This window comes from Orbicella franksi, chromosome 13 (assembly GCF_964199315.1).
Source record: "Orbicella franksi chromosome 13, jaOrbFran1.1, whole genome shotgun sequence".
Taxonomy (NCBI): domain Eukaryota; kingdom Metazoa; phylum Cnidaria; class Anthozoa; order Scleractinia; family Merulinidae; genus Orbicella; species Orbicella franksi.
The window spans coordinates 12,824,450-12,851,874 of record NC_138157.1 but is presented as its reverse complement, the minus strand read 5'-3'; the positions used below and the strand labels follow the sequence as shown (position 1 = coordinate 12,851,874).

The window sequence follows — 27,425 nt, the reverse complement described above, 5'->3', positions numbered from 1 at the left end:
TAAAATTGCGTACTTCAGTAATTTTATCTGGCTCATTCTAGCCCAAAAAACTCAAGTAAGTATCCAAAACTGCGAGTTTTCTAAAGACCACGGTGAATAGGCTGAAATAAGGAATCGCAACAAAAACGTCCCTAGCGCCACTGAGGGCAGTAAACAGCAGATTGCACTCCTGATGCGAATAATTCGCTACGGAAGGTTGTAAACGATTGCAAGCTACCTGGAAGGAGAAGAAACTGCGGCTGAAACTATGGATTCATTGAATGATCAAGAAATTACACCATTGAAGGATGTTGAAAAGCTAGCGAGGATAGCTGGCAGCACACTGAGTGATGGCTTGAAAAAACACGTGAAGAAATATCATATGCTCCCAGTGAAACAGAGAAAAAGTTATTTTCTTTCGTCTGAAGAAGCCTCCGTGTGGAGACTAGTCCAAGAGGCCTGTAATTGCCCAGATGCTGTAACGCCGCACCGTTCTGATGTGAACAGGTATGTGCTGAAGAAGAATTTTAATGCACCACTGGGGATTCATGGAAAAACTGGATCGCCTTGCGTATGCTTGACAGTGATCTACGACATCAAAGACCAAAGGGTCGTTACTGCCTTCCCTTCAATGTGATTTCTCAAGATTTGACTAACGTAAATTACTGAAAAATGTGATTTGTAACTTGATGTTATGCCATCTCTCGGCAGACCGACTGAACGTAGCTGTAAAATCGGATATGTGGGCTATTCATGCTTGGATATATACCTTTTACCATTTCGCTCCCGATGTAGACCCCTAGTTATACTCTTATAAAATGTTTAAGTGTAGATTTTAACCGGAGTTGTTTTAAAGCACCAGATGTAGTGAAACTACAGAACAATAGTAAAAAGAGAGTAATAGAGTAGTGCTTGAACTATAACGCGCAGCGTGAAAATAAATTTGAACTGACAAACCTTTCTTTTTTTTCCTTTTCTGTTTAAATGTAACTCCAATGGGATGATATGGGAGGCGTGGCGGCCTCATGGTTAGTGCGCTCGCCTCCGGATCGAACGGTCCGGGTATGAGCCCTGGCCGGGTACATTGTGTTGTGTTCTTGGACTAGACACTTTATTCTCACAGCATCTCTCTCCACCCAGGGGTATAAACGGGTACCACCGAAGTTAATGCACGGGGGAGGGCAACCCTGCAGTGGTGCAGCATCCCATCCTAGGGGAAGTAGAAATACTCCCAGTTGCTTCATGCTACAGAAACCGGAGGTAAATGTCCGCCTGATTGACCACTTGGCTTGTATGCAGATTTTACTTACCCAATGGGATGGACTAGCATCCCATTCAAGGAGAAGTAGCTGTACCAGGACCCTCGTCAAGCTACAGTAGACTCAAAGGGTCTAGATGGGGTTTAACTCATAGCTGAGAACTGGTCTAACTGTCAGCTGACAAATGACGTGTTTCTGATAGTTTCTGAGTTCTGCGATCTGCAACGTTATTGACAGCTGAGAAATGGGCTGAAACTGTAATCAAGAGCTGAAAATCACCGAAAATGTGACTATGTTAACTGATAACTGAGATTCTAGCAAATCTGTCCAGACCCTCACAGTTAAAGCGTCTTCTGACTGATGAGTCATCTGTTCAATCCAATTCTTATGATTGAATCAGTAGACTTCATTACCTTTGTCATGAACGACTTGTACACTCGTTCAGATTATGACTACTAAAGACTGCTGCATAATCCCATTACGAACTTATAGTCCTTAATGAGACACAATTTAGTCTTTGCGGTAGCTCTCTCTTTTTATTACCCAGCTCCACTCGGCATATATGGGGGTGTCTATGTGGTGAAAAAAATTAGCTGTTTGACGTAAAAATTGGACATTTTGACCACTAATTAGCGCTAAAACTATTAAGGGTAAAACAATTTTAGCTACAAAATTGAAAGTCTCTTCTCCTTAGAGTCTACAGTTTTGAAAAAGGAAAAAAGCGACAAAGAAAACAAACTTCTACATATTATTACTTCTATTGTTTCCATTGAGTGGATGGGGCAAGGAGGTGGGCCTACATTGAGAAAAAGGGAACAAAATATCTACGAAAATTAATTTATTTGGCACTGCCATTGGTATCAAGATAGTAACGTCATGATTACAGTGATATTCAGTCGCCCACAGATCCAGTTTTCGTGAGCAAGTCGAACCCACTTATCTGCTTACTGTGGGCTACGTTTCTTAAATGAAATTATCTATTAGAACGCTTTTTGCGCAAGTTAATTAGCTCTTCACTTTGAAGCGAAAACGAAAGAAATATAAACTACTTTGTAAAATGGGTTCCTTTTTTCGGTCCATTCCAAAAGCAACTACGAAACTGCGAAAAAAAAATTAAGACCATCATAGAAGATTAAACACGAAGAAAATTAGACACATTTTTAACAGGACTGGTCGACAGTATGTTAACTAAAGCTTTCTCCTTTCGTTAAAGTGTCTTATAAAAAAAAAAAACGTCTCATTCTTCATCCGGGTCAACAAAATATTCACTTATAAGATGGGCGGAGTCATTCTCTGGCGCTGGAAGCCAGTTGTTCGCTATGTACTTCATGCCTTTCTTCACGACGCATCCTCCATGTAATGATCTATCATCTCTGTGACTCATCCAGCCAGTTTGTCCATCAAGCTCATAGTTATACCACACTATAGCTTTGCCTTTCTTGGCTGGTACAACGATGTTAGCAGTCTGGCAGTATTCTTTCAGATTGAAGCGATCGTCATCTTAAGTTACATGAGATTTTCGAAAGGTGCACCACTTAACAATCGGACTCAAAGATCTCAGTTGCCAATTTAACCCTGGGGACCCAAGGTCTAGGAAGACTTGGGCAAGGAAAACCGGATCAAACAACTGTTTTAGCCCGCTCGAGGGTTCATCTCAGGTCGTGGGTCCTTATCTGCCTGTACAAATTAAACTATGTTGGCCCTAATTTAGGTAGCCAAACTAGATCCAATACAGGTACTTTATTTTACTCACCGAGACAGACCCATTTCAGGGCGATACGATATCTTTTGAATTCTAATTTGATATCTGTAATGGATCAGTTCACGGTTGCGCGAGCCAAATTGACACAAAGAATTGGCGCAGTTAGTTGACATCACGTGATATCAGGTGCTCAGTTGTCTAACGAGAAATAACGCTGGTCGAGTTTCATGAAAAAGTAATGCGCGTAAAATATAAGCAACAAAGAATTAATGAGAGTGCATGAGACTGGCGGTTAAATCAAGGAGGTTCAATGTACAGGAACTCGATTTCTCTGACGCTTACAGTCTCATTTAAGTCTTTTATGTCTGTCACAAGAAATTAAAAGCAGTTCCTCTTCCATCTTCCACATCATTCAAGTAGTACAGAATGATGATATATCTGCAGGTAATAAAAAAACGTATTAATAAACAGTCCACAAAAACACAGCTCTTTAGCAGCTGTTTGTGCCACATACAGCCGGTAATCCCTGAGCTGCAATAATATTATAACAACCACAGTGCCTCTCCACAAAGAGTTGTATTGGAAAACTCTCCGGATTACACGTCATACCGAACGGTACCGAACGGCAAAGACTGTGATTTGATAGGCTCAGCGCAATAGTTGTACTCTTTTGCGCATGAGCTGCGATTGAATTTTTGGACCTCTGGCCGTTACCGTTGTGGAGAGGTGAAAATAAAAGTACATGTTTTAGCCACGAACAGTATATTATACAAAATGAACAAGGCTACATCCCCATCCTGCTCTTTTTGTACCTCTGATAGTCAAAACATACATCACTTGTTTATTAGCTGCCCGTAAGCGGCTTCCTTTTGGTATAAGTTCCAAAGTTGGTATTCTATCGTAAGTAACGCGAGTTTACTTCTCTCTGAGCCGGAGGTATTATTTGGAATTACTCGTCCCTGTACTCACCGTTTGACCCTCAACCACCTCATAATGCTAGGCAAGTACCTTCTTTATATCAACGCTCTAAATAATACTATGTTCGTTTTCAGCGACTTCATCTCATTGGTGCAGGATAAAATCGACATAGAAAAATATATTCCTGCCACGTTGAATGGTGAAAGGAAATTTCAACAGAAGTGGAATTTCCTTCTCACCATTTAAGGCGTGTCCCTTAGTAATTTGTTGCAAGGTCTTTTTTTTTAGTTTGTTTGTTGGTTTTTTTTTTCCACGATTAAGTAATTACATTGCATTGTAATTCCTTAAGTAACGTAATGTGTAAGTCATAATAAGTAATTATTGCGTATTGTAAGTGAATAAGGTAATGCCAAGTATTGTAAAGAGGTTTTTTTTTTATGTACTGTAAGTGACGTTTGTAAGACAGTAAAAGCATTAGAAATAATAATAATAATAATAATAATGATGATGATGATGATGATGATGATGATGATAGTAACAATAATGTAGTGCATTGTAAGTAGGATAAGTATTGTGTCATGTTGTAAGTAAAGTAAGGCAATGTAAGTAATTATGTGTTTAGCATTAAAAAAAAAATACATGTACATGTATGGATTTCTGCAGGAGCAAAAAAAAGCCATTTCAGAGAGGTGGCAGTTAGGGGAGGTTCGACTATAGAAATATTGTACAAATTATGTTGTATACCATAAATAAAATAGATATCATGTACATGATTGCACTGGCAATACCTTGAGTAAAGGACTTGATAAATTCAAATTTGTAAAAGTTTGATGCATTACTTGTGGAGGAGCTTCTTCAAAGAATTTCTTTTTCTTTTCTGTTATCTATAAGGAAAACCAAAATAAAAATCGAATCATATTGAAAATGAAACCTTTTAGGAGGAATTTGCAACCTGAGTTGGACATCATGGGCTCTATTTGATGAGGCAACCCAAAAACACTGACCCCTGGCCCAGAGAGCCCCACAAAGGACTGTGTCCATGGACTACCCTACAGACCAATCTACGGACTACCCCAAAAACAGAATAAAAATAATGTTAAATAGAGATTTGACTTGTGGTTGTCCAATACATCACTCATGTCAGAAAAACGTGGAGCATTACCCTATGCAAACGTAACAGAGTTTGGTTCAGGCTGGCATGGGGGGCACCTTATAGTACTACACATTGCCATTCCCTTTGCTGGGGCCATGTATGAAAGACCAGGAAGCCTCCCGAAAGCCTCAACACTTAAAAAAGAAATTGCTAGATTTGTCATTTTCTTTGAGCAGTACATTTAACCTCCAAGCAACAGATCTTATTACAGTAACAAGAACATGGTCAAACATGGTTTTTCATAGCCATGAAAAAGAATAGGTCTTTTTAATTATCAATCCGAGTCACTCATAAAAGTAATATGAATTAAAGGGTGTTTTCAGCAAGCAACCATGGAAACGGATTACTAGACCATTATATTATTGTATTGGCATTATCGGACAATCTAGTCCATAATTTTAGCGTGTGTTAGTAATAATTTGTACATTTCCTTAAACATTTTCTGAGATGGCTTTGGAGTCCGATTCGTGATCGGCAGGTGCGGTGACAAGAACCACAGACATAAGTGGAATCAGTAGGTGGAGCAAGGGCCCTGGCCTTCTGACATTCTCTCCTGGTATCCACTGTGATGTGCAGAAGCTTTTCTCCCTCTCGTAGGGCTTCGGTGCAATTTGTTTTCCACGCACTGCTGTCACTGGCAAGAGTCTCCCACGAATCGATTGGAAGACCAATGGCTTGCATGTCCCTCTTCGCCACGTCCTTGAAACGGAGCTTCGGTCATCCTACCGGCCTTTTTCCTTAAGTTCTGCGTACAAGAGTTACTTGGGAATGCGGCCCTCATCCATTCGATGTACTGTACGTAATGCGGTCCTGCCAGGAGATGGAGAGGATGTGCCGCAAGCAGCGCAGGTGGAACACATTCAGGAGTTTTTCTTGTGCTGCATACGATGTCCAGGACTCGCTACCATAGAGGAGCGTGCTGATGATGCAGGCTCTGTAGACAACCATTTTGGTGGGAGTAGTGAGCTTCTGATTTTCCCAGACACGTTGTGAATACATACATTTATTTTGCTTACGTAAATGATATTGTCTTAGCCTTTTTTGGACATGGTTGTTTATGGTTTCCCATGGTGTTTGGTCATTCTTCATTGCGGTGCTTTATAAATGAAAAAAAGGTGAAAATCAGTTTTAATCATTCCATAAACACCTCAGGTGCCAGTATAATCTCTCAAATCATATATTTATTTTGTTTAAGTATATGATATTGTCTTAGCCTTTATTTGGAAAGTTTTTCATGGTTTAAATTCCATGGCGTTTAGTCATTCCTCGTTGCAGTACTTTATAAATGTTAAAAAAGGTGAAAATCAGTTTTAAATCATTCCTAAGCACCTCAAGAGCCCTGATCAAGACAAGTTCTTTCAATATTAACAATAATGTTTTCTGACCACGGTTGACCATGAACCATGGTCAGTGGCCAAATTGGACCATGGTCAGACAACACGGTTGTACCACAGTCAACCATGGTCAACCATGGTTAACCATGGTTGGCAAAGTAAAAACCATAGATGATCGAACTGTTGCCGGGGTCACCCTAAATGAGACATTCACTAAAATTAAAGATCAATTCAGAACTTTAGAGACCCCCATCAGTCACAAAAAGACCAACAACTAGACAAAATAAAGTAAAACAATATAATCTGTCAGTAATGACCTTTCTCCATACTAAAATGTTTGTTAGTAATTAATGACCTGAAAAAAGGCCTTAAGGGTTTCAACGCAGAAGTTCAGTGCAAAACGTTTTCTTAACAGAGAAAAAAAACTTTTAGTTTAACAAGAGAAATTCAGAAGAAAACTGAAGAGGAATTAATAAGTGCTTCCCTTGTTTTTATTTAATAAACAACTTGAAGATATAAAGTATAATTTTTACCTCTGCTTTAAACTTTTCAAACTTACAGTTTGTTTTCACTTTCAGAGGGGTTCTTAAAATTCACAAGCACACCACCCATCCCCCACCCCCCTCCCCCCTCAGCCCCTATTCCTACTCTCCCATAGCCTGGATCCCATTTCAACCAAATTCCCCTCCTAAATTCTCCTCAACACCTTACAGTATACATGCATGTAAATGTCAACAGCATAAATTCAATGGCTACTATCATCAAATTTTTGCCCCTTGATTCAGAATTTTTTAGGAGTATCACATAGAAATATTCCAAAAAAGGTTAAAAGTGCTGTTTACCTTTTGCAAATATCTGCATTAATTTAGTTCCAGAGATGTTTAAGTTTTAAAAATGTGTAAAATATGCAAATGAGAGAACTGATGATGTCATACACTCAAACCAATATTACATGAAGTAGAGACCATACAGCAGAGATCATAATGTTGAAACTTGGTAGCCTTATAGTTTCACAGGCAACACACTAACAGTATGGCTATAAACATTCTGTTCCCATGAAACTCAATCTTTTCCTGGGTCCTCTCTAACCTAACTTCATTAATTTGCTGATTTTCAGCTCAAAAAACATTAATCAATGACAACTTCGACCTTACAAATTACTATGCTTACTGAATCATGCAGATGAAGCACCATTGACAAATATCAAAATGGAACTCCAAAGGTGGCCAGAAAAGTCTAAAATATCAGGAAGGTCCAGAATGCAGTCTGTTGCCATGGTAACAGAACTGTTAAGCTCATAACCTGTACCTGGACAATAGATTTTATGACTAATGTCTGGGAGACTGGATGATCTAAATGGTATGTGGGAGACTCCCAGAATATTTGCCAGAATGTATAACTAGATCTCTTTGAAGGTATTCATTAGGTACTAACATGAACATGATTGAGTTTGGAAATTTTTTTTCTAATTTATGATATTTTGAAATACTCCCCTCTCCCGTCTAACATGCTGACCTTCTTTGGTGCTTGAACTTGACAAGGGTCCTACACCATGGCAAATCGTGGGCCAGGATATGTTGAAATTCACATCAGTTTATGAGTCTGTACATATTATTTATTTATTAAACAGAGATCTCCCCATCCCATCCCTATGGAAATTCCAGTTTTGATTCCTACTTCTCTTTAAAAAGTTTGGCTTTTGAGACCCTCCCCATCCTTGGAATTCTCAATAACCTCCTTTGGGTGGGTATGGAAGTTTTCTAGAACCACATAATAAAAAAAAGAATTAACAAACTTTAAGACAGTATATGTCTGTGACATATATACATTGATTAACTTATGAAGACATGATTGATCACTGCAACTATACACAACTTAAGCAAAGGTGAAATAAAAGCCTAACATAAAAACAAAAAAGTTAGGTTTGAACAGGACTCGAGCCCAAGACCTCTGTGATACCAGTGCGATAACTTAATTAATTTACCTTCTACGCTACCACATACCAAACTACTATATTATGAAGTGACACAGCTATAAAGAAGAGTTGTCAAGATATCAACTTTTTTGTGATTTCTCAAAGATTCTAAATTTAAGATTAATACCTAACAGAAGACATACATGTACAGTAGGGCACTGCACTGTGTGCTCTGACTCTACACACTCTAGCCAGGCAGGATAGGTTTTTTTGGAATATACTGTTACTAGTCATACAAGAGGTTAACCTTGCTGCTGAGTGAAGTCTTAATGTGTGTTTGCATTGTAAACTGAAAATATGTGAACTAAATGCGACAAAATGTGTATTAAATCTGGGCCAGTTCAGTACAATTTAATACAAAATTTCAGTCAGCCACAAAAAATAATTGTTTGCAGCTGATATTACTTTGTGAAGGCTTCTAGAAGGGTTGTAGTTTTATAAAGCAACTGGCAGCAAGTATTATTTTGGTTTACTAAAAGAAGACTGTAGTAACTGCTAGGAAAAAGTGTTTGGTACATCCTGAAAAATTGGGTGGGGGTGTGCAGCCCCTTCCCAAAACCCTTACCTTATTTATGACAAAAATCTGTGATTTTCCCTGACCCATTTATGGCCGTTGCGACTGGGACAGTTGCCATAAACATAATTTGTGAAGGGCTTTTGTTGATGGTTTTATCAATAATGACGAAAATTAAAGTTACAACTGTGGCTTCATCTAAAAAACATACCAAATTTAAGACTAGAGTTCAAAACCCTTACCCTACAGTATTTATGACCAAAACAGCTGAAAAACCTCACCCTTTGGGGCCGCACATACATCTATATAGCCCATATAAGAGAGTCCTCCCCGCCCCCCCCCCCCCCACTCCTGGAGTAGGAATCAAAATATTATTGCCTTGATGACATAATAGAGATATCAACCTTCATAATTTCAGGGATAGGAGATAACCAATCTCCAAATGATCAAGAGTTATGGGACTTCACTGCCAAAATGATGCCTGATGCTTACTATAAATTGCATACATTACTCCTACAATGTACCAGAATTTTGTTTTGTGGATTAGCTCGAATCCATTTTCATCTCTGAGGCGCAAATATTCTAAAAACAACCAACTGACACTGACAATCTTAAATTACTGTGGAACCTTGTTAATCTGGTCACCAACAGGCCACAAAAATCTGACTGTATAATTAATAAATAAGAAAATGACCGACTGAGCTTTTATTTGAGCCAGATTAAAGTGGACATTGATAATAATGAGTTGGCTGTGTTAATTGGGTGGCTGTAAGGTGAGGTTCCACTGTAGCGACAAAGATGATACTCAAACACCTGTACCCACAAAGAGCTTGAAAAGCATAGTTTGCATAATCAGTTGGAAGAGGTAGAGGGAATGTGGCAATAAAATAGCATGGCTCTTAGGGTGCATTTATATGGTCCTGTGTACCTTAGAGACATTCCTTCTTATTATTTCTTTGCAAAATTCATCTAACTGTTTACACGAGGATCACGAACCAAACTCAGGGGCGAGACAATTCAGGTGGGAGAGTTGACTCACCTTGGCAAGTAAAGTAACCCTGGCAGGCAGGACAACTTTTCTTTATATAAACACTTTGGATTGCCTAACTGGGACAACTCTCAACATGGTGAGTGTCACGTAATGCCTAGATTTCAGAATTAAAGTAGTCATGTGTATTAAATAAGAAACAATTAACTCGGCAAAACCAGCTGTGATCAATTATGACTGAGGGAAACTCAAACAAAGAGGGATATTTGCACTTTTGATCACTCAATAAGGGTTATGAATAATATCTATTGTGCAGGGTCAACTTTGATTAGGCCTACAGGGACAGCATTTTCACATATAAACACTTGATAAAGTTGCCTCAGGAGGAGGGTTGTCTCTGGTACCCGTGACCAAATAAATGGGTCCTTACTGCCTTTTTTTGGTGTGCTGCCTCAAAGACCACCCCCACGATGTTTAAAGGGGGAGGTCCCTAAAAAGGACCTTATCTTAGGACTTCAATGGCATTACGGATTCCTTCTGATGGCTTGGATTTGAATCGATTTCATTTTTAAAGTGGAATAGAACTTAAAAATCTTCCTCGAATTTATAAATTGTTCCTTAAGCTTCCAGCGAGACATAAGTTTAAATAAGCTTTCATGTAATCAAGATTTTACTGGGCGTTTTAAAAGCACCGACCACGAAAGAGACCGATGGCCCCAAAGTAACAATATATATATGTGTACTGTATCTTACTGAAAACAACAATCCTCAACGAGAGATGTAGGAATATGGGATACTGACCTTCAGCATGCGATCATAAGCTTGTCTCTTCTACCATATACACGTGAGCCAAGGGCAACAAAAGCTCTGATGACAGCGACTTTCGGAACTAAACTGCTTCTGGTAATTATGTTCTCGTGGAACGCAATGCAAACTATGGCCAGCAATACTTCATCCAGATTGTTGTTAACATTATAGGCTTTTGCACTTAGTGTTATCACTAAATCACGAACAGCTACGTAGAACCAAAAGTCGTAACAACACCAGTTTTGCAAATGTGCAAAATCCGCCATACGATGACAGAAGGCTCTCCGTTATTCTCCTTCAAAACAATAATAAACTTTTCTCTTTTCCAGAAAGTTTCGCTTAAAAAGTCGAAGTAATGTGCCTGCAACATCTTTCCATCCTCAACATAAAACGAAACGAAACTGATGGTTTACAAATAGACGGAAATCTTGAGTAATCGAGACGCCATTTTTTTCGCTTTATGACGTCATTTGGTTGTCAACTTCTGGCGGATTTCTGGAGCATCCTGATGTGGGCTATATTCGTTTCGGAGAGACACCGCGGAAATACGTTTTTTGGGGCGCGATACAGTATTTTGCTGGTCAGCGGTACACATTAACAAATCTACAAAATGCCTGCAACTTTTACATTGTTTTCTCAGCGAGTCTTATCGACAGTCAAAAAGATACAAAACTTAGAGCGCACACTGTAAACTTAGCTTTTAAACTACGCTCATTTGCTGGATAGTTCTCAGTTAATATTATATATTGTGCCAAAGCCAAACTGAACTTGCACTCGGTGTGAAATTGTTGTTGTTTCGTGAGAGTTCATTCTCGCAAGCGGCGAGCCAGTGGCAATTTACGTTACGATGTGCGCTAAGGCTAAAACTAGGCAGCTTTTGTGTTGCTGTAGCGGTGTTCTGAGGACATCAACTTCTCAAGTTTGTTGAATTGATGGGCTTGAACCGTATGAATCGGTATGTCAACGGCATTTCTATCAAATTCGTCGGGAAGACATGCTCATGTTCGTCCACTTGTTCGATTGGGGGCACTCACGTAAGTAATCACGGTCATCCTGTCCTCACTCGGTATCACCGAATTATAGACCAAGTTGGCCGAAATCGAAGCAGTATAAATCTTGGACACGTTGGCGTAACAAGTGTAGGACTGAATCCCCAAAAGGGTTCAAAATCTGGCCTCGACTCGAGGAAGAATTCACCGAGGTATGTTTTATCATAAAATATCCAATTTTAATTATACTGTACTTTAGGAAGCTTGAGGTTGGCGAAAATAAAATTTTAAATTTTTATGTTTATTATTGTTTCTTTGTTTCTTGTCATAATTTCGAATTGTTGCAGTTCTGTATTTTGCTTTTAGCGCCTCTAAAGTGTGAAAATCATTTTAAACTAGTTGCATAGCTGTTAGAGTTTAGAAAAAAGTATTTAGCTATTAAAAAAACCACAAGAAGTACATGACATCCGACTATCTTTAGATGGCAGAAGACATGGAATACAAAGCTGTTAAAAGGGTAATTAAAAATACATGCATATAAGACAATAAAATTACCATAAAATCTGGGTAATAACAACTTCCAATTAAAACTCAATAAATGAATTTCATTTTTAGTTATAAATAGGCTATCCTCCCTGTATTCACACAACAATCTTCTGATTATAAGGCCACCCAGATAATTTCTGACCACATTACCTTAGAGCCTGAGACTCTGTAACTTTGTAACATTAATATTCGTTTACACATTACTATTATCTGGATTTCCCAATAGAAAACTTCTTCTATTGTACATTTTTTTCTATTTTGGCTCAGCAAAAATCCTTTTAGATACTGTCCATGGATGATTCCCACAACATCAATGCTGTAAAAACACCAACTGAGAGAACACTGACCAATGCTTTCCATATGGCAACTCCTCTCCTGAGCATTCAGCCATCTGTTGATGGTGGGGAGAGGCAGGGGGCAGGAGCCCAGGAGAATAGGGGGCAGGAATCCAGAGAGAAATGCAAAATGCTAATTTTTGTCATTCATTAAGGCTTCAAATACTTTCAAAAACAAAAACTGAAAATGTTACTTGACTTTCATTTAGTGTCTTTAGAGACTTCTAGGCCGACAGGCAAAGAAAAATTCACCCTTGGGCTCAAAATGAGGCTCAAAATGAAACCCTTTGACAGTGGTTACGTCATAGTTCATTCACTTGAAAGATGTGGGTAAGAGTAGCAAGGCTGAAAACGAAGGAAGAAAGGAAAAGGAAATGCCTAAGGACTGTGCAGCTTAATGACTAGGATGTGTTTTGAGTCTCTTAATTTACAGGGGACAGGAGCAGGATGAACAAGGGTGGGAGTCAAGAGATAGAGGTATGGAAAGTGGGAGAACAGGGTATGGGAAGTGGGAGGTTCTGACTCTGCTGTCCCTCCCGCCACTTGATGCAGTACCTTGTCCCTAAGTAAAAGGTAAAGTCTGCATAGAGCCAAGTGGCCCATCAGGCCAGGCTTATCTCAGTTTCTGTAGCATGAACCAACTAGGAATATTTCTACTACCCCCTGGATAGGATGCTAGTTGATCACAGGGTTACCCCCAGCATTAAATTCATCAGTACCCATATGTACACCTTTGTGGAGAGAGGCACCGTGAGAGTAAAAGTGTCTTGCCCAAAAACACAACACACTGTCCTTGACCAGGGCTTGAACATGGACCACTTGATCCATTGCTGAGCGCACTAACCACAACGCCACCGCACCTCCCACCTTGTCCCTTAGGCCTAACCTTAACCCTAAACCTAAAAAAAAGGAGTCTGTAGATTTCAGTCAAGTTTACCTCTTTTATCACTTGTGTATTTGAGACAATTTCTAATTTCCTCGCTTTGCCATTCAGTTTACAGCACCAAAGCCTGATTTTAAGTGATTCGCAACTACTGATGGAACTTGTTTTTGCAACTTACAACTTCAGACTTTACACAAAATTTCTCACTGGAGAAAAGCAATGTTGTAGAACTTAAGTGATGAACTAACTGCAATAAATATTAATTTGTAAGAAATTTATCTGTTCTTTAATACATGCTTTTGTGTCTAGTATCTGAGTTAGATGTAGCCAAGATATATTACCAATGGTTTGTTGACGACAGTAAGCCATTTCAGAGACACAGTTGCATAAACAAACCCACTTGTTAGCCAATTTATCACAGGAAAAAAATAAATACATATAATAATATTATACATATATAATTTATTGCCATCAGGTGCTATAATGTCTTGTAATAAAGTGGTTACAAGTTAAGTAAGAATCTTACAGAAGGGAGGATGATACAATACTATTACTAAGGCGATCATAATTATTTTCATATTGATTCAAAGCACGTGATATGTACATGTATGATTACAATGTAAAAATTATTTTGTAGTGATTGAGCAAAGCTCATCTGAATTAAATTAAATGAAAGGAAAAACAACAACAGTCAATTATTTACATCAGTTGATACACTGCACATGTAAGATAGGGAAATAGAAATCGAAAAGCTTCAAATGACTGAGTAAACAAAATAAACTAGTGGGTTTCATTGAAGAGTTGATTTACTGCCTCTCTGAAATGTTGAATGTCTTTTCAGCATTAAAAGATGTGAAACTTGACCACATCCCATAAGTGGAAGCGGTTTCGTGTAAACAAATTCAGGTGTTTGGGCATTTTAAAATATTTAGTTACCTGTACATACATGTACAAGGAAACGGTCTTGAAAATTTCCATGTACTATCAACATGTAATCGATGTAAACAAAAAAGACCTCAAGCGAGGAAAAATTGTCTATGAACCGAACATATTGAGCGGTCTTGAATGTTTTCAGTATTTCCAGCGTTCGCTTCGGCCAACAAATCACAATATTTTCGATTTCTACTCCCTTCGCTAATGCCACCATTATATATAAATGTAGGCTTAAACAATCTTTAATGATAGAGAAATATCTTGTGAATGAAATGAACAAATGTTTTATTGACAGCAAACGGCAGGTACAAAAAAATTATTTCATCTGTTCCAAAAGGCGCAGAAAGTCAGAAAGGTGATAGAAACGCCAAACAAGCCAGTCTTTAAAGACAAATTCTTATCAAAGTTTCTTTGACGCGTTGCGAAATATAATCTAAATGAACAAGCACCACATGTCGGCGCAAAGTGAGTGTGAATAAAACGGTCCCGACTTACATGTACCTTAACCACTTCATGCAAATTACACTTTTAATCCAACTAGTCTTCAAAATTCTTGCAAAAGCTTCATACAGAACCAATCTTCTGCTTTGCTGGATACCCATCGTTGTTTTCGACAATTCTGAGGCGAGGGCGACTGAAGCAACACGATCCAGGCTCGAGTCAGCAAACTACACATTACTCCACACAAAATGACTCCCCTGTACCCCTATTGATTACCGGAACATTGTTTGAGTATTAAAAACCCATTTAAGGACGTCAAACTCACCAATAACGAGAAGTATCAAGGATATTTTCGACCTTAAACCGAACCAAAATACTGATCTCGGAGAACTGATCGATCGAAGGACAGCACAGCCTGATGGTGATGACCACTGACCAGTTACGGTGACGTCAAAAAACGTATTTCCGCGGTGTCTTTCGGAGAGGTTTCTGCTAATCTAGCCTTACGTCACATGGAAAAGTGTCACCAGCGTTCATCTGATTGGCTAAGAAGTCATATCGGACAAAGAGACAGTGACCCTAATTTTAGTAAAATACTCAATTCTACAATCTAACTTCTTCAATACTTCTTTATATCTGGCTCATTTTAGCCCAAAACACTCAAGCAAGTGTTTTCTAACGACACCACTGAATTGAACGATACTAGAAACCGTGCCAGAATAGTCCCTAACGCCGATCAAGGTCAGGTAAACTGCTGATTCCTTTCATTTGCATAACTTGCCACGCTTGTAAACAAGCTGCCTGGAGAGACAGAAACTGCGGCTGAAACTATGGATTCATTGAATGATCAAGAAATTACACCAATCAAGGATGTTAAAAAGCTAGCTAGGATAGCCGGCAGTGCACCGAGTGATGACGTGAAAAAACACGTGAAGAAAAATCATATGCTCCCAGTGAAAAAGGGAAAAAGTTATTTTCTTTCTTCTGAAGAAGTCTCCGTGTGGAGACTAGTCCAAGAGGCCTGTAATTTCCCAGATGCTGTGACGCCGCACCGTTCTGATGTGAACAGGTATGTGCTGAAAAAGAATTTTAATGCACCAGTGGGGATTCATGGAAAAACTGGATCACCTTGCGTATGTTTGACTGTGATCTACGACATCAAAGACCAAAGTGTGGTTACTGCCTTCCCTTCAATGTGATTTGTCAAGATTTGAGTAACAGAGAGAACAATTTACCGAAAAAATGTGATTCGTAACTTCATGTTATGCTGTAACTGTAAAATCGAAAATGACACTTAACACATGACTACGCATGACTGGATAAATTTGACCATTTTGCCCTAGGCATGGGCTCCTGTCCCTAGGTTATAATTATAGGAGCTAAAATTAACAGTCGGAGCAGTTAATCTAGGACAGTTAGGCGGACCATTTCGAATATTTCAGAGTCTCACCCTCACCGGTCCACCGGCACGAGGAGCTCCATCGCATCTACGATGCATCACAAGAGGTGAAAAGCGGTTTGCCTCCCTTGTATTTGCCTCCCTTGTGGGAGGCATTTCTTAGACTCGCACGAGGCATAGCCTTGTTTTGGCGCTAAGCTTATTTTCGTCCTATAATGCCATGAAATTGCTGTTTTCATTTCTAATCTTGACAGACGTGTCAATAAACTCGTGATTTTCTTCACATCGATTAGCTTGACAGTAGTTACAGCTTGAATTACCTTAAAATCTTTTTCTTAATATGCAATTATAAAAGTTTTAAAGTGCCTAAGTGTAGATTTAGCTGGAGTTGTTTTAGAAGCACCAGATGTAGAGTAGTGAGAAGTGTAACATATAGAATGAAATTAAATCTAAATATCTGACCGAAATATTAACATATCTTTTCGTTGTTTTTTTTTTATTTATTTGTTTGTTTGTTTGTTTGTTTTTTGTGTTTTAATTGTAACTACGATAGGATGGACTAACATCTCATCAAGGGGTAGGGGTGGGGGTAGGGTAGGATAGCATTATACGGACCCTATTCAGTGAACCGAGAGGACCCAGATGGGGTTGAACTCATAGCTGAGAAAAGACTGTCACATAATCCCATTACGGACTTAGGACTCAATTCACAGTCTTTGCGGTAGCTATCTTTTTTTTAAAATCGTGTCTAAAACAAAATTCTCCATAGTCATTGGTTCTCCAAGCACCTATTTGTCACGTAATCGGTGCGTGATCACGTGTGTATCCAAATACAGGTATCAAATTTCAACTTTTTCTAATTGGATATCGGTAATTATAACCCATCAAATATTTTCCCTCTCGCGCGATTGGTCTAAACGCGTCACGTGGCCGAATATTCCCCAGCTAAAACTGGGGGATATCCGACAATATTCCCCAATTTTCGAAACTGCGCATGTTGCGAAAAATATTTGAAGGATAATAGACACAACAGCCTCCATTTGACTTTGAAAATATGCTCGGATATTTGTCCTTGGACATTATCTGTTCCTCGAAGCTCACAGTTTTCCTCGAGCTACGCTCTCGGGAAACTGTTCGCTTCTCGGAACAAATGATGTCCGCGGACAAATATCCTAGCATATTTTCGCGCCAAATGGAGGCTATTGTTTATATATTTTCGCGCCAAACTGAGGCTATTGTTTATTTAGATACGTCCGCCATTCGCACGCCAATTACGTGAGCTTTAATGGCTTCCTTCTTTCCCTGCAGTTGTTACAAATTATGGAAAACACTACTGACTTTTTCGTTCGAAAGAAGTCCTCAAAAATATTTTATATCTCGAAATTTGCTACTGATACAATTAGTAATTTGATCTCGTGTTATACAATTCAGAAAGTAATCTTGCTCGTAATCTCAAATCGGCCTGCGAGCTCGTCCGATTATTTCTTGCCCTTTGTACTCCACTCAGTTCAATTACTATTCCTTATTACCCAGCTCTAATGGTCATATATATACGCCTAGCGCAAATAACATGCGAAAAAAACAATATCTCACGATATTATAACACGATCTATTCACTCTAGGAAACCGGTTAAATAGATCTTTTGTATTCTTCTCTTCGGGATTCGAAGTTTTGAAAAACGGGAAAAAACGGCCTTCAGTATATTTCTACTCTTGAACTGATTAAGTCGCCCTCCATGCCCTCATAAATCACAGTAAGACTCCGTAAGGTTATAAAACCGGTATCTGGAGCCCACGGACTCCTGCTTGTACAAATGACGCCGAATTTGAAAACTGACAATAATCTGTTATGACCGCTCAGGTTGAACAAAACGATCAGGGTTAGTTTGCGCTCGCCTTTGCTTTGATCTGTTATGAAAACGACAGATGAAAAATGCGCAGCATTCATATATATACACGGTAGTCATTTTTGAAAGCTTTACCCGTGCGACTGAGGAAAATTAGTTTACTGTTCAGGTAGGCGGAGCATCAGGTCATGTGCTTTGTATTTCAAGTTTTGATGATGTTTTGTACATCGGTTGACTAATTCAGTCAGCATTTCATCAACATCGAAGCACATCTTTTTATATGGTTCAGTGACTCTTCAAAACACAACAAAGACTTTCAAGTTCATATTCTCTGTTAACAATAAAGATGAAAAGTGATCAGTCATCAAGAGTCGCTTGTAATACTCCTTGAAGTCATTCAAACTACTTTACTGGGAACTGCTCGGCCTCTCAGCTCGTATCTACAGCCTGCTATGCATGACCGGAAGAGCATAATATGAACAAAAAACAAAAGTCGAAAATTTTGAACAAAGAAAACCATACAACAACACATACCTGAAAAATTCAAAAGTGCTCTAAGACAGTGACTGTTGTCATTACTGAGTTGAGGGGGGCAGGAATTGTACCTGCATTGAGAAGAAAAGGGGCACATCATATTTAAGAAAATTAATTTATTTGGCAATGCCACTGGTATCTAGCTTGCGAACGCAGACGTATTTCCGGCTGTCGCTTGTCTCCGCCGAAAAATAACGTCTGCGTGGCCGAGCCAGGAAATTATTTCTGTCACACAATGACTTTTGTTTTCTCTTTAGCCAATCAGATTCCATGATAGAATAAAACTCGAGTGCTCCTGGCAGCGAATACCTCGCGCAGTAGTTTTGAGGCTATTTGAGCTAAACTGTGATTGGCTTAGAATTCCTACGTCACAGAAATCGTTTCCTTGCTCGGGTTCGCAGACATTAGTTTTCGGCAGAGACAAGCGACAGCCGGACTTAAGTCTGCGTTCGCAGGCTAATTAGTATCAAGATAACAACATCATGGTTGCATTATTATTAGTCATTCACAGATCCAGTTTTTGAGCATGGCGGACCTACTTATCTGCTTACTGTGAGCTACGTTTCTTAAATGAAAATATTTATGAGAAGATTTTTTACACGAGATTTTTAGCTCTTTACTTCATGTAAGCAACTTCGTAAAATTGGTTTCTTTTTTCGGTCCATTTCAAAAGCAACTACAAACCTCCGAGAAAAAATTAAGACAAAAATAGATGATTAAACACGAAGAAAGAAGAACACTTTTTTAACAGAACTGTCCGACAGTGTATAAACTAGAGCTCTCTGCTTTCGTTAAAATGTCTTATAGAAAAATGTCTCATTCTTCATCCGGCTCAACAAAATATTCACTGATAAGATGGGCGGAGTCATTCTCGGGTGCTGGAAGCCAGTTGTTCGCTATGTACTTCATGCCTTTCTTCACGACGCATCCTCCGTGTAATGATCTATCATCTCTGTGACTCATCCAGCCAGTTTGTCCATCAAGCTCATAGTTATACCACATTATAGCTTTGCCTTTCTTGGCTGGTACAACAATGTTAGCAGTCTGGCAGTATTCTTTCAGATTGAAGCGATCGCCATCTTTACGGTCTCTAAATTCCTGCGACAAAAAAAAACAAAAAAAAAACGTGTCAGCCCATCTTAAGTTGCATGAGATTCTCGAAAGGCGCATTACTTAACAATAGGACTCCGAGATCTCAGACTAACAACATGTAATCAATTAGTAAGCTAAGGAATATCACAAAACAGTCAGGTGCCAAGGTGCCAATTTAACCCTGGGGACCCAAGGTCTGCGAATTTTAGGCCCCTCCAGGGCTCATTTCAGCCCATGGATCCTTGGCCTGTACAGATATTGGACTGTTATGGCCCTAATTTAGATAGCCACACTAGATCCCAATGCAGGTACTTCATGTTACTCACCGAGACAAGCTCAATATCAGGATGATACGATATCTTTTGAATTCTAATTTGATACCTGTATTGGATCAGTTCACTGTTGCGCGAGCCAAGTTGACACAACGAATTGGCGCAGCGAGTACACATTACGTGATATCAGGTGCCTCTCTAACAACGGACAACGCTTGTCGAGTTTTACGAGTTTCATGTGAGCAAGTCCAAATTCCATGGCGGAGAACATGAGAGTTAATGAGAGAGTATGAGAGTGGCGGTTAAATCAAAGCGAAATTTTGAATCTGCGGAAACTTGATATCTGTGACACTCACAGTTTCGTTAAAGTCTTTCATGTCTGCCACAGGAAAAGCCGTTTCTCCTCCATCTTCCACATCATTCAGGTAGTACAGAATGGTAATGTATCTACAGGTAATGCAAGGACGCATTAAAAAAAAAAACAGTCCACGAAAACAAAGCTGTTTAGAAACGCTCCACATGCAGTAATCCCTGAGCTGCGAAAAGATCATAACAATCAGTGACTCTCCTCAAAGAATTACATACGGAAACCTTCAAGGTTACACATCATATCGACTGGTACCGAACGTCGAAGACTATGATTTGATAGGCCTCAGCACATGCGCAGTGGTTGTACTCTTTTGTGCATGAGCGGAAATGTGATTTTTCGACCGCTGGACGGTCCAATCTTGAAAGTTTGCGTCTGTGAGGAGAATTCACTTTTGTCAATCTTGCATTATGGAAACTGCCAAAGCTTTTAGTAGCAATATGTGGAAAACTTTCACAGCATATTTTGTGATGATGGTTAAGAAAATTTGAAGTCCTCTAACGGTTAGTCCATGACGCAGAATTAAAACGTCTTTTTTCAATGCTGAGGGCTGTACTAGCTTCCCTACAGGGGAGGGGGATAGCATTGGTTCCATACCTGCAGATTCTACATTTAGCCATAGGTGCACTCTTGAGATCATAGTGACAACATTTGGTTCCATCCGGGTAATCAGCCTTTCTGGAACTGTCATAGTGAGCGTGATAATGGCCATGGGGACGGTATTTTACCACCTAGTGAGAAGCGAAATGTTTTTTTAGAAAAAACCTGATTTCACAACACTATCATAATCTCTTGACAACACTGATTAATCGCTCAGAGAAAACTATTTCTGGCCAAAACAGTGACTTTCAAGAATTTATCATTTTCATATTATTATATGATATGTATTTACACCAATCCTGAAAACGGAAGGAAGGATTGGACTATAAGGAGCAAGTTCAATTCAGTATTCCTCTCGTCTCTTTCTAAGGCTTCAAAAACCTTCAAATGAAGCAATTTCGTTGAGAATAGTACCTTGAGAATTCGTTAAGTTGCGGGCTGACTAAATGGACAACCTTTTGCACTAACACAATTTATTTTAATGGAAAAGAGTACTGTTATCTGAATTACCTGAAGTGGCTCGCCACCATAAACTATCCCCTTTTGAAGCCGAGTCAGCTTGTAAACTCTGCCAACGAAACACAACAAATAAGTCCACATGATTTTCAAGCCGGGTTTAAAAAGTGGTCATTCTAACAGGTCCGTTTGTGAGATATAGATTCTCGTTTTCATTCGCTGACTTTTTTCTCTTCGTGCATCTTACTTTGGAAATAAAATCAACGGTAAAAACTTGGTCTATTACAATGTCTTACTCGAGCTTAGGTCTGAGTAGTAAAAATTCCACTGCTATACCTAGTGAGTGTTTTCACTCACGTGGCCAGCAGCCATAGAAGTTTATTGGAACAAAAGTAATTGGCCGTTTTCACACCAGAGACGGATAATCCGTCCAGGCGGATTATCCGTCTATTTTTATCCGTCTAAATACACGGATAATCGGACGGATAAAAATAGACGGATTATCCGTCCAAAATGAACACCGTTCCGCTTTCACACTAAGACGGATTATCCGTACTGGACGGATAACCCGTCCTAGACGGATTATCCGTCTCTAGTGTGAAAACGGTCATTGTTTACATAAGAAAAGAGTTCAACTCGAGCCCTCAAGATTTTAATCCATCAACGTGACATCAGCGTAAAATCACTCTATTTTAACACTATTGCACTGCGGTTTCTGCTTGGCTGCTGATTGGCTTTCATGTTCAAGTAACGACCAATCAGCCTCACGGATTTTCGTGGAATTGCGTCATGTTTAAGAGACGTTCTTCTCTCTCGAGTGAGACATTGAATCGAAAGCTTAGAAACGTTTCCTCTAGGCTATTTAACACTAGACGTTTTCACACGCAAACCAGGGGCGGATTTAGTGGGGTGGGGTAGATCGGGTGGCTAGCAACCCCCTTTTGAGGAAGCAAAAAAATAAAATAAATGAAATAAATTGTGACTATTGTAACAGAAATGAAGGGAAACACTCTGGAAAGTTACCACAATGCTGGTTCTACTTTGTGGCATTGCTGGTATTTGCGGCGTAACAGTTTTGAATTAGGTATCATTTTTGGGGCATGCCCCATTAATTTTACAACCCAAAGTTACCATCCACCCCCATTTGAAAAATTCTGGATCCGCTCCTGAAAACAGACTTCATAACACTAGGGCTCATGGAAGGTGTACCTTTCTCTTAACCTTCTGAGAATATCATCTGCGCCAGCGTTTTGGAAGAGCCAGACCTGGTCACTGAAGCGGTCGCGATGATGAGGATGTTTCTCTTTCATATCGTTCATGTACATGTCGATAGCGTGAGTCTTGAATGATCTCCATTCCTCGTATTCTACTACACCTATTGTGCAGACATTTAAAGTAAGTGTGATTGAACAAAAATATAAAGAATACGCGCCTAAATAGGCCACATTCGTGTTCTCGGTATTAGACTACAACATCATTATCATAGAAAGAAACTTATGCAAATTTGCCTTTGAAAAGACTCCCCGCATCAGCTTCAGTTGCAAGCTAGTTAGTGTCGAAGTAGTTCGCATTTGCTTTGGTTTTGCATAACTACGCAACGCGATTGGCTTAAAAAACTCGCCCCACTTTCTCAACCAATCCGAAGTGCTAGTAAAATCAAACCAATCGTGACTCGCTCCCACACAGTTTACCGCTATTCGAGTCGGCTACATGAATTCCTTCGAGTAAGATTGATACACTTGATTGTCTGTGTCCTTTGGGATTAGCCAGAATCATTGCTTTGGTTGTAGATTACAGTGCTCAATGTGAAAACTGCTCTAATAATATGCATCAGAGTGACTAATTTTAAAGTTAGTTCGGCGTCATTCCACCCGCTAAGTAAATTTAGCATATATGGGTTATTGACCAAGCGTGAGATCAAGATGGCTTGATTTTGGCCAAGTTCATTTTTCTGCTTGTTAATGGAGTCGTGGCCAACGAACGTGGCCAGTATCCAACCATCTCGATCGAACAAACTTGGTCAATAAAGGGTTTATTATATGGAAAAAGAACACTGTTTTCTTGTGGGACACATCGGGTGTTCCCGAGCTAGCAAAGTTAGCGCCATCTTGCGGGTAGCCAATCACTGATGCAGGATTCTGCTCAACTTGCCCGCTCATGGAGCTAGCCATATGCTAAACCGCCATATTGCAACCTGACGCACTATGCTCTCATTAAAATGCCTGTGGACCCTTTCATTTCTTGGTGATCAATAATTATCTCCTCATTGCCTGCGTGCACGGCACTCATTGCATTTATACTGTAGGGGAAAATAGATGCTGATCATTATCAAAAGCCTGATCCTCTAGAGTTTGATTAAGAAAAACGTCCTATCACCTATTCTTACCATCGTCAAATTCTTTAAGATCCAAATTCTTTATCCTGCAAGAAAAGGTCTGTTATTTTATTGCTACTTTTAGCCTGTCAGAAATGACCAGTAATGAAGTAAATGAAGGTATAATGAAAACTCACATCTCATCTACTTCCACCGGAGTCAAGTAAAGATATTTAAACTTCTTGGCAAAGGTCATCATCTGCGAAACGGAGGAATAAAATTGGACAGATTATAAGTTCAGTGATAAATTTTTGGCAGTGACGTTACCGGTCACTTGGTGCAAAATCTGCCGTGTTGCATGGCAAACGAATGTAACAGCCTTCAAACCTAAACGACTTCAACTGAGCAAGTTTAACTTTCCCAGTGCTTACCTCCCAGTAACACGGAATTAGCACCGTGTACGTACCTGGTTGCATTGCTACAAAAGTGCCCATTTGTTTAAAGAGTTCTTCCACCACCCAATTAATTACGACAAACATTCCGTTTTCTTAACTGTAAGCCATGTTGTGTACGATAGGTCAGCTGATTGGTGTGTCGGCTTTGCCAAACTTTCTGATTGGTGCAAGAGATGTAATACGCAATGCATGCACCAGCCAATCGAAATACAAATGTTTCATTTCTTGACCAATCAGAAACAAGTCCTCACCGCGACTTTTACGAATGACGAAATTTACGTTAGCGTCGTAGTTGACATTTGAATTTGCCTTCCACTGACTGGATAGAAAAACAAACTGGAAAACAACAGAAAAGTCAAGAGAAAATGGATATCACGCTCACCTCGTCTTTTGTTATTTCGTAATCTTTGTCGAAATCCCAATTCAAAAAATAACCAGCTGAGCTGTTCGAGTGACCTTCAAAGAATAAAGAAGAACAAGGAGACCCAGTTAATCACTACTGAGTTGACCACTAATCGATCTTTCTATGCCACTGTTTCTTTTGATTAAGAATTAAAACGGTTGTTACCTTCGGTTGATCTCAATGTCTTTGCGTGATCTTTAGCCACTGGGTCCAGATGAATATCGCTTTTGGAGAAACCAACACCATAAGCCACATCAATGATGTGATCAGCTTCTTCGGGTGACAAGAAATCGGGGATTTCTAAAATAATAATAATAATAATAATAATAATAATAATGACGACAACAACAACAACAACAACAACAATAATAATAATAATAATAATAATAGACAAAAACGACGTCTGGCGTATCGTCATCCAGTATTATCATTTTGCATATAAATTTTACAAAAATATCCCTGAAAAAGTTAAAAGACGTTCCGATGACTCAATGTTATCACGACAGCTAAATGCTAATGTGCAGGCGGTAGTGTGAAGTTAACCATAAATAAATGTGTCTATTTATAAAATGTTTAATGACCTAATTAAAAACACGTCAAAACTAGGGTCGACCTCGATAACGACATTTTGGACGTTTCAACCTTTTACTAAACCACATTAGTATTACCCAACTAGTGGACTAATGCAAATCCTGCATTTTGATTGGCTGCGCTACTAGAGGACTATTAGTAATAGTCCTCGAGTAACGAAATTGGCGCCATCGAGCGTGACGCTTTCTTTCGTTTTATTCCCAAATAAATATTTCTTCAACTTGCATTTGCTAACTTTATTATTGCCTTTTCTGTCCGACTAGTTTTGTGATTTTAAAACAATTAGACTCTTCGCCCTCAAGGGCCACGGGTCAATAGCCCATGAGGCTTCGCCTCATGGGCTATTGACCCGTAGCCCTTGCGGGCTACGGGTCTAATTGTTAATTAACCGTTCTGTACCTAAACTCTGGGTGTTAGATCAATTAGTTAGAGTATGAGAGTTATTTTCTCATTTAGACCTTATCGCCAAGGTAATCCTTCTCGCGTGTTATTTTTAGGCATGGTACCCAGTTTTTCCGCGAAAAATGTTACGCCGCTTGGGCTGCCGGACAAATTCTGCGTCACAGGAATGGATATTACTAGACTCTACGAATTCTCAATCTTGGTGCTTCTTGTGAGTGATCTAAAAATAACTTGAGACAAGGACTACCTTGGAAAGAAAGGGGATTAAGTCTCCTCCTTATCCGCTCTTGATTAAGTCAAAGCCTCTTTATTTACCGAACAGAGCAGGCTGTAAGGCCCTGGTGATCATTGTGTACACCTTTTCTCCTTCAAGTTTCAGCTTTCGTTTGTATCCAACCTGAGAACACGAGCAGAACATGTGAGTATCTCACGATAGCCGGGCTTCGAATTGATTCAGAAGTTTAAGAACTTTTCTAGTTGATTCCAAATTACGAATATCTTTTTTTCAGAATCTTGAGACGTGTATAGTAGGAATGTGAAAGAAAACATCAATAAACATCACTATTTATTATTATGCAAAGAAATTTCAGTCAAGCCCTTGGGGGACCCGCACTTACCTTGAGCTCAGTATTTTTAGATTCAAGAAATCATTACCAGTCCTTTGCAATAAGATAGCTCTTGCACGTGGACTGGTGCACGTCTCGTGGCGGCCGATTCATATTATTCTACGACTTTCAGTGAACCGTAGTATCTTCAGCTTGTGCAAAGAGGATCGCGACAAAAAGCTCAAATGCGATGAGACGCTACAAAATGTGCTAGCTTCTAGCAAACGCGACACTGATTTCACTAGACATATTTTAAGTACCCTAGGCCTCAGTGTCTCTGCAAGTTAAGGTGTCTACAAAATAATCAGCGATCACTTTCCCTTCGCGAAGAGATGATCAAGAAATATTTCTTGGAGGGATAAGAAAGACTAGTCGCGAATTAGTCTGATGGACCGCTCTTACATGTCTTATGCGGCCACCAAGGTCTCGCCCAGCAATTATAATTTTATCGTTATATTGTTATTGTTATTTTAGTCGTGCATGAAAAGTTGACAGCGCTTACCGAGATTAATAGTTGCCTGTGATAGTTATTTAGCAATTCTATAGAAACTAAAGAAAACAACCAACTCAGACTGATTTGTTATCACTCTTTATCGTTCAAATAATTCGTTGTCTTGTTCTGATCTGATCTCGTTAAGACTGCCGGACATTATTATACTAAGAAATGATGAAAAATCGCACTAAGGCAGCAAGGAACTGAATTCAGCGTCGAGGAAAGAACGGTGAAAAACAAAAACATTCACGCACTGGGTTACTTTACTGGCCGGAGATTATTTTTAAAAAATGACAAACCTTTACAGGGTCCCAGCGGTATAACTTCTGTTCTCCATCATCCTTACAAGGCCCATCGTCTTCAACGGAACAATGGTTCGGCGAGTTGCACGAGTTTTCTAAGTCTTCATCTCGACTGGCACTAAATTCGTTCGTGAGTCCTCGTTGACAAAATGTGAAAATCAAGATTACGCTAGTCAGAGTGTATCGCATATTTTGAAGCGAATTTTGTTACTTGGATGATCCAAAAAGCTAATTTTCCGCTTATCAAGGTTCAATGTGCAAATAGAGAAGTTTCGCGTAAGTATAACTTTTAATTTTAATCGCACGCGACGGAAAAGTTTGCAAAAGGCGTATCAATAATGCATCGAGTCCAAGTAAAACGTTTGGTGGTGTTTTGTTGGATCAGGCAGACTTCAAACATCCAATCCCTGCGTGATATCTGGCTTTGTGGGGAAGAAGGTCTGTCTTTGTATACAACAGCAGGTTGAAGCTAAGACCACGTGCTATTGAAACTGGTTTCCATGACAATTACTCAAGCCTCCTGACGCTGTTCTCGAT

General features: G+C 39.4%; 1 protein-coding gene and 1 long non-coding RNA gene across 2 annotated transcripts; both read right to left on the bottom strand.

The window, feature by feature from the left end:
• Positions 1–3,012: 3,012 nt before the first annotated feature.
• LOC145465588 (uncharacterized) lies at positions 3,013–11,083 on the bottom strand. The gene is made up of 3 exons (XR_014041648.1): positions 10,624–11,083; positions 4,647–4,742; positions 3,013–3,378 (listed from the first exon to the last, which is right to left on the bottom strand). It is a non-coding gene; the product is annotated as an uncharacterized LOC145465588 (long non-coding RNA).
• Positions 11,084–18,596: 7,513 nt separating this feature from the next.
• Positions 18,597–27,294, bottom strand: LOC145465580 (transmembrane prolyl 4-hydroxylase-like). The gene is made up of 11 exons (XM_081449357.1): positions 26,886–27,294; positions 25,804–25,885; positions 24,661–24,795; positions 24,475–24,548; positions 23,835–23,896; positions 23,710–23,744; positions 22,533–22,698; positions 21,378–21,435; positions 20,865–20,998; positions 20,257–20,347; positions 18,597–19,634 (listed from the first exon to the last, which is right to left on the bottom strand). The coding sequence occupies exons 1-11, from the start codon at positions 27,075–27,077 to the stop codon at positions 19,353–19,355; spliced, it is 1,311 nt and encodes a 436-aa protein (XP_081305483.1). The 5' UTR covers positions 27,078–27,294; the 3' UTR covers positions 18,597–19,352.
• Between the last annotated feature and the right edge of the window lie 131 nt (positions 27,295–27,425).

What these genes read in the sequence shown, in the direction of transcription:
- LOC145465580 (XM_081449357.1), bottom strand. Translation starts at nt 27,077, where the DNA reads ATGCGATACACTCTGACTAGCGTAATCTTGATTTTCACATTTTGTCAA. An exon ending in ACCGCTGGGACCCTGTAAAG is followed by an intron (nt 25,886 to 26,885) that starts GTTTGTCATTTT and finishes TCGTGTTCTCAG; the next exon opens with GTTGGATACAAACGAAAGCT. An exon ending in GCTAAATGTAGAATCTGCAG is followed by an intron (nt 20,348 to 20,864) that starts GTATGGAACCAA and finishes CATTACCTGTAG; the next exon opens with ATACATTACCATTCTGTACT.